The sequence below is a fragment of the Bos indicus genome, chromosome X (assembly GCF_029378745.1).
Source record: "Bos indicus isolate NIAB-ARS_2022 breed Sahiwal x Tharparkar chromosome X, NIAB-ARS_B.indTharparkar_mat_pri_1.0, whole genome shotgun sequence".
Lineage (NCBI taxonomy): Eukaryota > Metazoa > Chordata > Mammalia > Artiodactyla > Bovidae > Bos > Bos indicus.
Genome location: NC_091789.1, coordinates 131,410,258 through 131,426,212, shown reverse-complemented (window position 1 = coordinate 131,426,212; position 15,955 = coordinate 131,410,258). Strand labels below are relative to the sequence as shown.

The window sequence follows — 15,955 nt, the reverse complement described above, 5'->3', positions numbered from 1 at the left end:
TAAAGGCAACTACTACCTAAAATTAATCTATGAGCCCAGACTCCTGCAGCCTCTTTGAATAACCTATATTCCTGTTCAGAGGAGGTGAGGGCATATACGTATAACTGCCTGGCAAAGGGAGTGTTGTCCTGTATTATGCATCTTTAACTGAAGTGAGAAAAGACCATTCCTGACCTGGTTTAAGATAATGTAAGGAAAACTCTGGAAATCTTTTCCATACAATTTGAGTACCCAGATTGTTTTTATGCCCAAATCTCTCATGTTCGGAGAAAAAGTATATGTTCTCCCATTGTGAGTATCAAGGTAGGGTCAAGGTTTCTTTGCTCTTATCCATTGAAAAGAGAGAGTGTGTGTATGTGTGTTTATAATTTTTTTAACTGTTTTTTACTAGGTGGTGCTGGTATAAATTCTACTATAAAACTAAGAATAAATAGGTTTGCCTGCCTATATTGGAACTCTAGTTACAGTTAAATATTTATTAAACTAGGGTAAGAAAATTGTTCAGTTCATTTTAGTGATGTAGAAAGTAGTGAAGACTGTTAACTATAGACTGGAAAAGTTTCTTCCTTCCAACCTTATTCCAAAATAACCTCTGGTTTAGACCATCCTTTGAAGACTAGACTATATCTACAAGTATCTTAGGGTACATTCAAAATATACAGGTTCTCCCTGTAGTGGAATTGTGAAACTAATCTGGACTTAATTTTCCTAGTTGTTTCCCCATCTGGGGAGATTTAAGGGACAATTCTAATCTCCTAGAGTTAAATTGAAGCCAAGAAAGCTTCTGGGACTTCCCATTGCATTCTCTCTCTCGTTTTTTTTTTGGCGGGGGGTGGGGGGGGCGGGCGCTGCATGGCTTATGGAATCTTAGTTCCCCAGTCAGGGATTGAACCTGAGCCGCCCACAACGGAAGCACGGAATCTTAACCACTGGACCACCAAGGAAGTCCCCCCACTGCAGTCTTGAATGTGCCTTCCAATGTAGAATTGAATAAGTCTCTCGTGTTGATGTGTGTGTGCATGCTCAGTGGTGTTTGACTCTTTGCGACCCCATGGAGTATAACCTGCCAGGCTCTTCTGTCCATGGGAGTTCCCAGACAAGAATACTGGAGTGGGTTGCCATTTCCTTCTCCAGGGGATCTTCCCAACCCAGGGATCGAACCCATGTCTCCTGCTTGGCAAGCAGATTTTTTACCACTAAGCCACCTGGAAGGCCCCTCATGTTGATAGCAGTATAGTAATGTGAAAATTACCTTTGGCATCCCTGTCGTATAGGTTAAGAATTGAGTCACAAAAATTAAGTGACTTGTCCTTTAATGTGACCCAGTAGAAAAGATTGTAAAATAAAAAATATTTTTAAACATATGTATTTTTTAAATTAATAAACAGATATGTCACAGTTTACTTCTCACATGATAACAAACTATTAAACTCTTTAAATGGAAAATTCCATATTTCAGGAGGTACTTCATCTTGTCAGGGCAGCCACAGCCATTGATTTGTGTTTTGATTGGATTAATCACCATAAGAAGAAGCCTTAACCCAGAGGTCACATATTAGTGATACCGTAGAGGCCAAATCCAGCCTTGGCAAATGTGTATGATTTGACTTCCTTGGCAGTCCAGTGGTTAAGACTCCACACTACCACTGCAGGGGGCATGGGTTCAATCCCTGGTCAGGGAACTAAGATCTCACATGCCTTGAAGCCCAGCCAAAAAAAGAAAGAAGTTTCTCATGAAAGTCCAGACTTTGTATTTCTCTTGAAATAAAATGGATCATCTCTTGACCCTCAGTCCCAAGTGAAGTGGCCTGTCTGCGTACCCTACTTAGAACAGGGTATGTATTCTCTAATTCATCACAGTCCCCACCATTTCCAATTTTTTCCACATACTATCCACTTAATATATTTGATACTTGCTTGGCCCCTTTAAGCTTGTTATTAGACATGCCATATCAACAGTGATATCAAATTATTGACTTTCAATTCTCTATTGCTGACACTCCTCCATGAAAAGCTAAGTATCAAGCATCAGAGGTAAATTTTTAAAAATCATTACTGATACAAAGGCAAGTAGTATAGAACATCATCTATGTATTCAGTGCATATTGAGCTGTCCACCTTACATAAAATACTGAGAAACCTTTCCTTCATAGACCTTACAGTCTAGTCAAAGAAATAGACCATGTGCACATTACAGTACAAGGTTAAATATAAAGAATGATGAGAGATATTGGGAGTTGTGAGAGTTGATGGCATTTGGTCTTGACTGAAAAGATGAGGACAGGTTTCATAGCAGCAACTCTTAAGCTGGTCCTCAACAGTGAGTTTAATTTCAAGAGACTGTTATAAATTAATCTTGGCACCACAGATCAGGGAACTGCTAATGATTTGGTTCAGCAAGAGAAGAGTATGAGATAAGGTGATCAAAAAAAAAAAAGTAGAATTCTTTGTTTTAGGCTATGAAGTTTAGACTTTATTTGGAAGCAATGCAGGGTCTTTGAAAATTTAAATTATTAAATAGAAGAGCTACATTCTCAGAGTTTTACATTGGAAGGTTAATCTGAAGCATTCAGTATCTAGGACAAGTTTATAAATGAAGTAGGTGGTAAAATAGTTGCATTAAAATTCTCTTCAAATGGGTCAAGTGAGAAAGAATTGAAGTCTACCCTTTAGTGGGAATAGATAAAGAGAAGAATAATGAGGTAAATATTGGTGTGACTTGGCAACTGATTAGAGAGCATACTGAGGACTTTTGCCTGGATTGATTTCTTTTTTTAATTCTAAACACCTTTTTACCTTAGAGTTTACCATTAGGGCTGATGAGTGATTATAGGCACGAGTTTGTGCCATTAGATGCTCATAGTTTGCTTTCATATTTTAAATATTACTCATCACCCAGAATTTAAATACCCATTCAGTTATGGTAAGAAGACAAAGCAAAACCACCCGCACAGCCGGCCATTGCAGAGGAGAAATTGGTGCATCTGTTAGTTTACTTCACCTGTGTTTTGCTCTTGGTGTTGGCAACAATTCATGTTTAAGGAGATCCAATCTAATCAAATAATCTAGAAAAGAAAGATTTAAAAACAAAAAATCTTTGCCTGAAATAAAAAATCCTTATAAAGTCAAATTGCATATCAACAACCATTTTCATGCTAGTACTCCTGAAGACACACTTGTTAATAGGAAAGCTTTTTGTAGTATTGGAAATCACATAACATTACTCTCTCTTCTTCAGCATATCTGAGTATGGTCGTATGTATATAAAAATCTGAGTTTAATTGGTCCTCGTGGTTGTTTAGTTGCTATGTCATGTCTGACTCTTTGTGACCCCATGGACTGTAGGCCACCAGGCTTCTCTGTCCATGGGATTCTCCAGCCAAGAATACTGAAGTGGGTTGCCATTTTCTTCTCCAGGGGATCATCCCAACCCCACGGGATCGAACCCACGTCTCCTGCATTGCAGGCAAATTCTTTACCACTGAACCACCTGGGGAGCCCTTAATTGGCCCTTGCCACACATCAGTTTTGCTCTACAAGTTTGATGTGCTGAATGCAGGAAACCTTCCAAAATAAATGGATAGGAAAAAAAATTCTGTCCCAGCTGTATGAGTGATTTAACTTCCTTATTCTCCCCTAGATACAGTGAAGCAGCCTACCAAAGAACTTGAAAAAATAAATGATTAATGGGAATGGTTGCCCTTTTTCCATTGCCTTCCAAGAATAACTGGGTTACTAGTATGCGGGCAAATATGTGCACATCTGTGTGGTCAATTTGGACTGCCCCGGTTCTGTGGGGAAAACCTGAAGATAAGCCTGGAGGTGGAATAGATATTTGATATGATAGAGATGTCCTTCAGGATGAGAGTCTCTTAGGTTCCTCTTGCTCACTCTGCTAACACCACAGTGCAGGAGTTCTATAGTGATACTGGATCAACAGCATTAGGTCATCTAAAAGTAGCTCATTAAGTATTTGTGCTTGACCGGCTGGAGTTACTGCAAAACCTACTGAGACCCTGAAACTCCAGCTTTATGAGTGGGTAAGTTTATGTGAAGACAACTAAGCTGTGGTCATTGCTGCTTCTTGATTCAAATTGGATGTATCTCTTTTTGTAATGTAAAATCAAACTCTGCAGCAAGTAGCCAACAGTCTGGACTGTCAGTTATACAGTTGTTTCTGAGTTCATATGCATTTTACTTAATTCTTTTTGTCTTGGAAGCAAATGTACTTCTGTGCATTGTGTACTTCTTTTAATAACAGATTTTAATAAACCATTTCTCTTTAAGCGTACAAACGGCTAGACGGTTCGACTGAATGCTGTAACAATCACAGCCTTACAGATGTTTGCTTTTCCTATAGAAATAATTTTAATAAGCGTTTGGTAAGTTGTCCTTGAAACAGTCTTGATTGCCTGATATAATTATATAATCATGTAGAACTAAAATGGAATCCTTGAAAACATTGCCCTTTTGGTTTATACCATTTTATTAAGATCTCTACATTTCACATGTCATATTTCATCTGAGAATCTTTAAAACATTTATAATAATATCTTATTTGGCCAGAGTAGAATAATTGAATCTAATTTATAGTAGATATACATGAATGGCATTTCCTTTATTGAACTTCATTCCTAATATGGTTGGTGACATGAAAGATATTGAAAGAATTTAACTTGGTGTTTTGCTTGTTAATGAATCATTTTTAGTATGGACTAATTGATGTTCTGTCCCTAGCATACATGTCTACCTGCCCGGAAAGCAGTTGAAGCCACCCAAGTTTGTAGAACCAATAAAGACTGTAAGAAAAGCTCAAGTTCAAGTTTCTGTATAATACCTTCTTTGGAAACTCATACGCGCTTAATAAAAGTGAAACACCCACCTCAAATTGATATGTTATATGTAGGACATCCGCTGCACCTTCACTACACAGGTGGGTTTTATTGTGGTAGACCCTCAGAACATTGCTATAATGGCCTATATTCTCACTGGTAGAGACTCAGTACACACCTTGCATTAATTTCACTTGTTTGATCACTTTTTAAAATCTTGTTAACTTGTTCTTAAGCATTAAATGAAATTTAAGCAGTAGGAAAATAATCTGAATTTATAAAGCAAGATGAAGCTTAACCCCATGTCTACTTATGGAGAAAGACATTTTTTCTTCACTACCATTTATGTCCGAGTCACATAGATGACCTCTCAGATATTCTCTGAGTGTTTATTAAATTTCTCCAAGCTCCCAAATCAGTAGCAAGAGTAGCATATGCCAGAGAATGCCAGTAATCATAGTGATAATGATGATAAAGTAATTTGTGAATAACACATGAATTTTATATGAATATAATTTCAGAATCAGACCAGCGTAAACGCTTTAACAGTGACAACATGATTGGATTAAACATATAGCTTGTCCATATGGCTCAAGATCATACAGAAGAACTATGCAAAAAAGTTATCTGGGCTAATGGCCCAGATAACCACGATGCTGTGATCACTCATCTAGAGCCAGACATCCTGGAGTGCAAAGTCAAGTGGCGGTGATGGAATTCCAGCTGAGCTATTTCAAATCCTAAAAGATGATGCTATGAAAGTGCTGCACTCAATACACCAGCAAGTTTGGAAAACTCAGCGGTGGCCAGAGGACTAGAAGAGGTCCGTTTTCATTCCAATCCCAAAGAAAGGTAATGCCAAAGGATGTTCAAACTACTGCACATTTGCACTCATCTCAAACGCTAGCAAAGTAATGCTCAAAATTCTCCAAGCCAGGCTTCAACAGTACATGAACCAAGAACTTCCAGATGTTCAAGCTGGATTTAGAAAAGGCAGAGGAACCAGAGATCAAATTGCCAACATCTGTTGGATCATAGAAAAAGCAAGAGAGTTCCAGAAAAACATCTGCTTCATTGACTACGTCAAAGCCTTTGACTGTGTGGATCACAACAAACTATTCTTCAAGAGATAGTAATACCAGATCACCTTACCTGCCTCCTGAGAAACGTGTATGCAGATCAAGAAGCAACAGTTAGAACCAGGCATGGAAAAACAGACTGGTTCCAACTTGGGAAAGGAGTATGTCAAGGCTGTTTATTGTCATCCTTCTATGCAGAGTACATCATGTGAAATGCTGGGCTGGATGAAGCACAAGCTGGAATCAGGATTGCAGGGAGAAATATCAATAACCTCAGATACACAGATGATACCACCCTTATGGCAGAAAGGGAAGAGGAACTGAAGAGCCTCTTGATGAGAGTGAATGAGGAGAGTGAAATAGCTGGCTTAAAATGCAACATTCCAAAAACGAAGATCATGGCATCCGGTCCCATCACTTCATGGAAATAGATGGGGAAACAATGGAAGCAGTGACAAGACTTTATTTTGGGGGGCTCCAAAATCACTGCAGATAGTGACTGCAGCCATGAAATTAAAAGACGCTTACTCCTTGGAAGAAAAGCTATGACAAACCTAGACAGCATAGCAGAGACATCACTTTGCCAACAAAGATCCGTATAGTCAAGGCTGTGGTTTTTCCAGTAGTTATGTATGCATGTGAGAGTTGGACCATAAAGACAGCTAAGCGCCAAAGAATTGATTCTTTTGAATAGTGGTGTTGGAGAAGACTCTTGAGAGTCCCTTGGACTGCAAGCGTGGAATACCAGTAGAGCTATTTCAAATCCTGAAAGATGATGCTGTGAAAGTGCTGCACTCAATATGCCAGCAAATTTGGAAAACTCAGCAGTGGCCACAGGACTGGAAAAGGTCAGTTTTCATTCCAATCCCAAAAAAAGGCAATGCCAAAGAATGCTCAAACTACCGCACAATTGCACTCATTTCACATGCTATTAAAGTAATGCTCAAAATTCTGCAAGCCAGGCTTCAGCAATACATGAACCATGAACTTCCAGATGTTCAAGCTGGTTTTAGAAAAGGCAGAGGAACCAGAGATCAAATTGCCAACATCTGCTGGATCATCGAAAAAGCAAGAGAGTTCCAGAAAAAATCCATTTCTGCTTTATTGACTATGCCAAAGCCTTTGACTGTGTGGATCACAATAAACTGTGGAAAATTCTAAAAGAGGTGGGAGAACAAGACCACCTGACCTTCCTCTTGAGAAACCTGTATGCAGGTCAGGAAGCAACAGTTAGAACTGGACATGGAACAACAGACTGGTTCCAAATAGGTAAAGGAGTACATCAAGGCTGTATATTATCACCCTGCTTATTTAACTTATATGTAGAATACATCATGAGAAACACTGGGCTGGAGGAAGCACAAGCTGGAATCAAGATTGCAGGGAGAAATATCAATAACCTCAGATATGCAGATGACACCACCCTTATGGCAGAATGTGAAGAAGAACTAAAAAGTCTCTTGATGAAAGTGAAAGAAGAGAGTGAAAAAGTTGGCTTAAAGCTCAATATTCAGAAAACTAAGATCATGGCATCTGGTCCCATCACTTCGTGGCAAAATAGATGGGGAAACAGTGACTGACTTTATTTTTCTTGGCTCCAAAATCACTGCAGATTGTGACTGCATCCATGAAATTAAAAGACGCTTACTCCTTGGAATTTAGAAAACTCAGCAGTGGCCACAGGACTGGAAAAGGTCAGTTTTCATTCCAAACCCAAAGAAAGGCAATACCACAGAATGCTCAAACTACTGCACACTTGCACTCATCTCACATGCTAGATGGTGATTGCAGCCATGAAATTAAAAGACGCTTATTCCTTGGAAGGAAAGTTATGACCAACCTAGATAGCATATTAAAAAGCAGAGATGTTGCTTTGCCAACAAAGGTCCGTCTAGTCAAGGCTATGGTTTTTCCAGTCATCGTGTATGGATGTGAGAGTTGGACTGTGAAGAAAGCTGAGAGCCAAAGAATTGATGCTTTTGAACTGTGGTGTTGGAGAAGACTCTTGAGAATCCCTTGGACTGCAAGGAGGTCCAACCAGTCCATCCTAAAGGAGATCAGTCCTGGGTGTTCATTGGAAGGACTGATGCTAAAGCTGAAACTCCAATACTTTGACCACCTCATGTGAAGAGTTGACTCATTGGAAAAGACTCTGATGCTGGGAGGGATTGCGGGCAGGAGGAGAAGGGGACGACAGAGGATGAGATGGCTGGATGGCATCCCTGACTCGATGGACATGTGTTTAAGTGAACTCCAGGAATTGGTGATGGACAGGGAGGCCTGGCACCTGTGATTCATGGGGTTGCAAAGAGTCAGACATGACTGAGCACCTGAACTGAACTGAACTCCTTGGAAGGAAAGTTATGACCAACCTAGACAGCATATTCAAAAGCAGAGACATTACCTTGCCAACAAAGGTCCATCTAGTCAAGGCTATGGTTTTTCCGGTGGTCATGTATGAATGTCAGAGTTGGACTGTGGAGAAAGCTGAGCACCAAAGAATTGATGCTTTTGAACTGTGGTGTTGGAGAAGACTCCTGAGAGTCCCTTGGACTGCAAGGAAATCCAACCAATCCATCTTAAAGGAGATCAGTCCTGGGTATTCATTGGAAGGACTGATGTTGAAGCTGAAACTCCAATACTTTGGCCACCTGATGCAAAGAGCTGACTTATTGGAAAAGACCCTGATGCTGAGAAAGATTGAGGGCAGGAGGAGAAGAGGACAACAGAGGATGAGATGGTTAGATGGCTTCATTGACTCAATGGACATGGGTTTGTGTGAACCCAGAGTTCACAGGGAGTTGGTGATGGACAGGGAAGCCTGGCATGCTCTGGTTCATGGGGCCGCAAAGAGTCGGACACGACTGAGCGACTGATCTGAACTAACTGAACTGGACTGCGAGGAGATCCAACCAGTCCATCCTGAGGGAAATCAGTCCAGAATATTCATTTGAAGGACTGATGCTGATGCTAAAGCTCTAATACTATGGCCACCTGATGCAAAGAAATGACTCATTTGAGAAGACCCTGATGCTGGGAAGGATTGAAGGCAGGAGGAGAAGGGGATGACAGAGGATGAGAGGGTTAGATGGCATCACCAACTTGATGGACATGTGAGTTTGAGCAAGCTCTGAGAGTTGGTGATGGACAGGGAAGCCTGGCGTGCTGCAGTCCATGGGGTTGCAAAGAGTCGGACATGACTGAGCAACTGAACTGAACAAGATCATATAGTCTAACTTATTTTGTTGTATAAGATTTTATATGTTCCCTTTTTAATAACTTTCACTGAAATATAATTAACATATCATATAATTTACCCTTTTAAAATATACAATTCAGTAGTGTTTAATATATTCAGAGTTGTGGAACCATCACCACAGTCTAGTTCCAGTATTTTTTCATCACTCCAAAAAGCCTATACCCATTAGGAACCTATTCTACTTCTCAACACCCACCTACCCCATCCCTTGGCAACCACTTAATCTACTTTCTGTTTCTGCAAATTTGCCTGTTTCCACACATTTCCTATAAATAGAATATTTTGTGATTGGCTTCTTCCCCTTAGCATAATGTTTTCAAGGTTCATCCATGTTGTAGTTTGTGTTGGTGCATTATTCCTTTTTTATGGTGAAGTAATATTCCATATTGAAAAGCAGAGACATTATTTTGCCAACAAAGGTCCGTCTAGTTAAGGCTATGGTTTTTCCTGTGGTCATGTATGGATGTGAGAGTTGGACTGTGAAGAAGGCTGAGTGCCGAAGAATTGATGCTTTTGAACTGTGGTGTTGGAGAAGACCCTTGAGAGTCCCTTGGACTGCAAGGAGATCCAACCAGTCCATTCTGAAGGAGATCAGCCCTGGGTGTTCTTTGGAAGGACTGATGCTAAAGCTGAAACTCCAGTACTTTGGCCACGTCATGTGAAGAGTTGACTGATTTGAAAAGACTCTGATGTTGGGAGGGATTGGGGGCAGGAGGAGAAGGGGACGACAGAGGATGAGATGGCTGGATGGCATTACCGACTCAATGGACATGAGTTTGAGTGAACTCCGGGAGTTGGTGATGGACAGGGAGGCCTGGCGTGCTGCGATTCACAGGGTCGCAAAGAGTCGGGCATGACTGAGCGACCGAACTGAACTGAACTGAACTGAATATTCCATTGTATGGATATATTACTTTTCTGTATTTATCCATCAGTTGATGGACATGTGGGTTTTATGTTACTCTTTAAAAGGCTCTCTCATTGCTCTGCAGTCATATCCTAAGATACAACTTGGGTCATTTCTCTCATTTATTGTTTTGACACTAGGTGTCTCTGGAGTACAGATATTATATACATCCTCAACAAATGTAGAAATAACCCTCTTCAAGGTAATTTTCAAGAAATGTGTGCTATGAGTTCTATTTAATTATAACAGAGTTTTTAAGTGTTTTAACAAAAACAGAGTAATGGAATCCACAAAGTGAAGGAAATCTTAAAAATCCCCTAGTGTTAATCCTTGTTTTAGCAATGAAGAAAACACTGAGACCAAAAAAGATTAAGTCACATAATGGTTGGAGTGAACATGATTTTAAGGTTATACCTCTTTGAAAAGATAAGGACTCTTGATATAAATTCTAGTGTAAAGTCATTCTCTGTATTTGGTAGTCATAGTTGGTATATAATCAGTTTTTATTTTAGTCTCACCTCACAATATAAATGTACATTGAGACATGAATTTCTGTATCCCACTCTTTTTATTAGATGTTCTAGAATTGTTGATTTACTTTTATAGTTGGGCCATCGAGCCTGTTTGCATATGTTTGAGTAGGGCTTTCTCAAATCAGTTTAATAGGCTAGTCCAGTCTATACCCACATAGTAAAATTCATTTTTCTGTTGCTTACCTGTATAAATAATATTAATTATTTCTTATTTTTCTTTTTTAGTGAGCATCACCAGTTTTATCCCACGTTTCAAGTTTCTAAGCATAGATCTGCCTGTGGTTGTGGAGACATTTGTCAAGTATCCTTTCTGATGTGAAAGATTTTAAAAGTGTGCTACTTGGAACTTGATCAGTTTTACATTGACTAGAGAGCTTGAACAGACCTTAGAAGTATCAATCTACTGCTAACACACACAAAAAAATGGACTTTAAAATTGAGAAAGATCAGATTGTACCTAGGAAGGAAGAAGCCAGAAAAGAGAGATTGATTGGGAAGAGAGAAAGGTTAAGGTGTGGAAGAGAAAGAACCTAGAAGACAAATTGAGAGTTGAAGTTTAGAGGTCTAAAACCTTTGAGTATGTTTATAAAGGATGAAGTATTCAGCTACTAAATGAGGCAATGTGTTCCACCCCTCCTGAGCCTGTTGACTCTGACCAAATGGAGGAATGCATAAGGGACATCAAACTGATTTCTGCTACTGAAATAGCACTCCACAGAATCTCATGTGTTCTTTAGCATATTATGTTTGCATATAAAGAGATTTTTAATTGGTTATTATATAGAATTTGAATATATTTGAACAGTTTGAAAAGGTTCTTTATTTTGTCACTTTTAAATCTTTAATTTCTTTTTTAATGATTTGCAAAAAAAACAGAGACAGAAAGTAAATGAGCAAATATTAGTTAACAAATGAGTTACTGAAAAAAGGATAGTCAAAATTATACCTTGTAGACTGCAGCTTTATCTCAGAGATATTTACACTATGACCTTACAGATGATAGTAAAATAGAGTTCAAGGGACTAAAATCTTTATAAATCTAAGCAATACTTTGTAAGGATTGAAGAGAAATTTTCCCTCATTTCTTATTCTTTCCATATTCCTTTCTCTTGTATCATTAAAGAGAAAGTCTTTCAAGGAATTCGTTACAAACTGCCTTAGTTTACAGGTGGTTGGCTTTCATTTTTTGTCAAGTTTTTCTAACTTTGAAATAATACAAATCATTTGTTTTAAATAGAGATCTAAGAATCAATAGCATTTACTGGTGGGCAGAGATTTTAAAAAAAGGAGAGAAGTCCCCTGTAATCTCAAATCGACTCCTCGTAAAATACACACTTCTGACTCCCAGAAATGGCTTTGCATGCAGACCTGAGTAGGCTCCTTAACTGATTGCAACCAGGTACCTGATTTCCCTCTCGGGAGCTCTGGCAATTGTTAATGCAGTGCCCTGCTTTGCTTTGGACGGACAGTGGATTTTAAACTCTTTCCTAGATGCTACTCTTACCTCAGTGATTGGAGACAATGATGTCAAAGATCTGATAGGATTTTTCATCTTGCTTGGTGGCAGTATACTTTTGGCTGCCAATGTGGCCCTGGGCCTCTGGATGGTTACAGCACGGTAATATTTGGACTCATCTGATAGAATCTCTGAGTTACAATATATAATACTGAAAACCTTACTTGGTATGAAATAAAAAGTGATTCCTTAAAATTGCATTTTAGCCAACAACTTTAAGTTCTTTATTCAGCGTATCCAAACTCTGGGACGGGGGAGAAACAGAAGAAATGAAAGACATATTCCGTGATTACATTCTAGTTTTATAGACTGAACCTACAAACTTCAGATGCTTGTGGAACAATTGAAACAAGTGCAAATTCATGTTAAACCATTTTTGTGTGGCTATATACTGTATTGAAATACTGTAAAGGAAAACAGAATTGGGTAGGATTAATTGAGAAAAAACTTCCTGAAAAAGCATCATTAATCCAGATTTGAAGAAGACCAGACTTTGGCCAAGTGGGAAGGTGAGCATTTTCTTGGTCTATATTTCTTGTCTTTAATCTTGTTGGAAAAGTATTTTAAAATTCAGTGATAAAAAAAAATTCAGTGGCTCAGATATTAAAGAATTCGCCTGCAATGCTGGAGACCTGGGTTCAATCCCCGGGTCGGGAAGATCTCTTGGAGAAGGGAAAGGCTACCCACTCCAGTATTCTTGCCTGGGAAATCCCATGGACAGAGGAGCCTGGCGGGCTACAGTCCATGGGGTTGCAATGAGTCAGACACGACTGAGCAACTAACACACACATTGTTTTGTACTCTTGACAACTGAAGTCTGATTACAATTAATAAAATTCTATAAAAGAAACTGCCGACGCAAAAGGGAACATCTTTGTTAAATGATCCCAGTAAATGAACACCTCAGAAGTAGACTCAATAATATCATGAGACGTGTCTTGCCACCCAAGAGTTGCCTCTTTGATAATATGCCCCAATATCCTCATAAAGCAGCAGCAGCCTTGACATTCAGAATGAGCTGTAGGAAGTATTTCCTACCTGCAGCATGTGAGCTTGAAACAGTTAGGGGCAAACCTCAAAACTGAGCCAGCTGGCTCTTGCGGCAGATCACAAGACAGATCACAGAACCTTCTGCAGTCCTGGTTACCTTTCTCTACGAGCTTGAAAGCTTGGAACCGCTCCAGAATAGACATTTTCTCTTGTGCTGCTGGGGCTACCTTGGACCTAGCTCCTAGGCCCCTGTCTTCAAGAAGCAATTACTCTAAGCCATGAAGCATACTCTGTCCTCACCAGTGTCTTCCATATTTCTCTCTGTTGGGGAATTAAATACGTAGTTCTTCCTTTCTGCCTTTCCCCTAAGCTACCTCTGTGGGTCCACAAGAGACTTGGTAGTAGAGTGAGAATGGCTACATGTGAGAACAAATGTGGATTTGCTGGAGCCTGGTAACTGACTCAAGCCTGAAAGAGCCCTGCCTAGTTTGAGATCTTTCAGACTGGTGATGCAGCCCTGGAGGATCTAGGAAGTCAGTAGGCCAGTGTGAAGCTATTGGTATTAAAACTATATGAGCATGCTGTTTTTATGATGAAAAATCTGTGTTCTCATATGCGCAAAAACATCAATAGTCATGTATCCAACTTTTTCACTAAGTGAGATATTCATGGGGTTCACCTCTTTCAGATTTATTGCTCTTAGGCAATAAAACTTTTTAATCATTTTTAAGGAAACTTTAGATTGTGTTATAAATCTGCCTGCCTTCTTGAAGAGAAATTGTGTATTGAATATAATTTTAATATTTTTAAAATGACCTCTATTACCACTACTTAAAAACTGTACAGATTATTGGTTTATCCTAGGGAAAAAGCATTTGTTCTATTCTCAGGCAGACAGTCTTTCAGGATTAAAGTATATTAGCAGAGTAATGCACAGACCTATTCAGGTAATAAAGCTTGGGGACTACCATGAAATACTTATATTATTGATTTGATTACATGAACTAAGCAGTTTACTAATGAAATTGCTATATACATGCAGATCATTTAAAAAAAAAACTGAGAAAAAAATTTAATAGATGAAATCTTACCCATAAGCTCCTTTCTCTGGATGGGAAAAAAAAAAAAAAAAAAGCACATCATTTTCTTATGGCTTTTAAACACCTTGGTCTTCTGCTCCATTGGGTCAGAATTTGGGAACAGTCTATTAGGATATTGAGCAGTTCAGTCCTGTTTTTACAGAAATAGCCTCATTGTGTAAGAAAGGAAATGTTATATGTTGTCTCTTCAGCCTCATTGTGGGCACTTCTAGAGCAAGGACCATGTCATACTCATCTTTCTGTCCCTGGCACAATGCATGAGACATCAAAACTACTTAATAAATGTGGTTGAATGAATGATGTTTAGTGTTATTTATGGATTAGAAAAGCATGTTTCTATTTAAGTAAGCTGTAAAAAGTGTTATTGAATATTCATGTAAATGTATGTTAACATAAAAAAATAGCTTGAAAGATCTTTGTGTCCCTGGTAGATTATCATCTTTATGAATATAGTTCATTTTGGTTTCTATAGAGCCATTTAAAAAATGAATTATTTTAAGGATTTGAAGAAAGTGTTGTGTTGTCACTTGTTCAACAGTAAAACTGTATTTTCAGTGTTCTACTCTGCATTGTCTACATTTTTGAGGGTTGTTTTTAATCACTTAAAACCTGTAAAGAATGTATATATCCTTTTCAGCATCTCTGTTTGAAAAGACATGCAGTGAAACTTGACCTTTTGATAATTGCTCTTACAGGTCATCTGTTCTAATGGTAAATTGTTTAAATAGGGGCTTCATGGGTATGTGGCTCTTAGTCATCAGTTTGTCCTGTGGTATTTATTGAATGTCCACATACTAGTGGTACCCAGGTATTTTTTTCTATAAATCTTACAACTGAGTTTAACTTGAAGATACCATAGTTGCTGGCATTCAATGTTTAGCAATAAAAATAAATGTGTATCAGCATTCTATGTTTTATCATCTATGTGTTGTCTTTTTTTTAATTTGTATTCTTTTCTGTCAAAATTGTTCCTTTCACATACAGGACAATCTTAGATGCTTTAAAGTTCAGCCTCAGTTTTCACTTAAGCAATCATATATGAAAGTTGTTGACAGATCACAGAAAGAAGTCTTTTTAACGTGAAATCCCTGTGCTCTCACTACTGTTTTCGAAATGGCTTATTCATGGATGAGGAAAGAAGACTATCATGTTTCATTACTGTCTGACAGAAGTCTTCTCTAAGTTAGGTGATGTTGTTAGGAATTCATGAAAAGAAGTGTTTTAACTATAATATTTGGTTCTTCTTCACTTTTTGCCCTGGTGCTTCCTACCATGTCCACAGAGCCAACCTCCCAGACAAACAAACACACACACACACACTCTCTCTCTCTCTCTCTCTCTCTCTCTCTCTCTCTCCCCCTCTCTCTCCCTCTCTCTCCCCTCTTCCCTCTCTTCCTCTCATTGTTTGATTGCTGCTGCTGCTAAGTCACTTCAGTTGTGTCCGACTCTGTGCGACCCCAGAGACAGCAGCCCACCAGGCTCCCCCGTCCCTGGGATTCTCCAGGCAAGACCACTGGAGTGGGTTGCCATTTCCTTCTCCAGTGCATGAAAGTGAAAAGTCAAAGTGAAGTCGCTCAGTTGTGTCATTGTGTCCGACTCTTAGCAACCCCATGGACTGTAGCCTACCAGGCTCCTCTATCCATGGGATTTTCCAGGCAAGAGTACTGGAGTGGGTTGCCATTGCCTTCTCCAATGGTTTGGTTACTAAGGGCCAAGAAATAGCCTGGGGATTTAACCCA

General features: G+C 39.0%; 1 protein-coding gene across 1 annotated transcript in view; it reads left to right on the top strand.

Moving 5' to 3' along the window:
* The window catches only part of MBTPS2 (membrane bound transcription factor peptidase, site 2), a 46,923-nt gene extending 31,785 nt beyond the window's left edge, over nt 1-15,138 (top strand). Inside the window, exons 8-11 of the mRNA XM_070783980.1 lie at nt 4,288-4,382; nt 4,738-4,933; nt 10,836-10,911; nt 12,010-15,138. Coding sequence (XP_070640081.1) covers nt 4,288-4,382; nt 4,738-4,933; nt 10,836-10,911; nt 12,010-12,232 — 590 coding nt within the window. The 3' untranslated portion in view covers nt 12,233-15,138. The remainder of the gene's footprint in view (nt 1-4,287; nt 4,383-4,737; nt 4,934-10,835; nt 10,912-12,009) is intronic.
* The last annotated feature ends 817 nt before the right edge of the window (nt 15,139-15,955 follow it).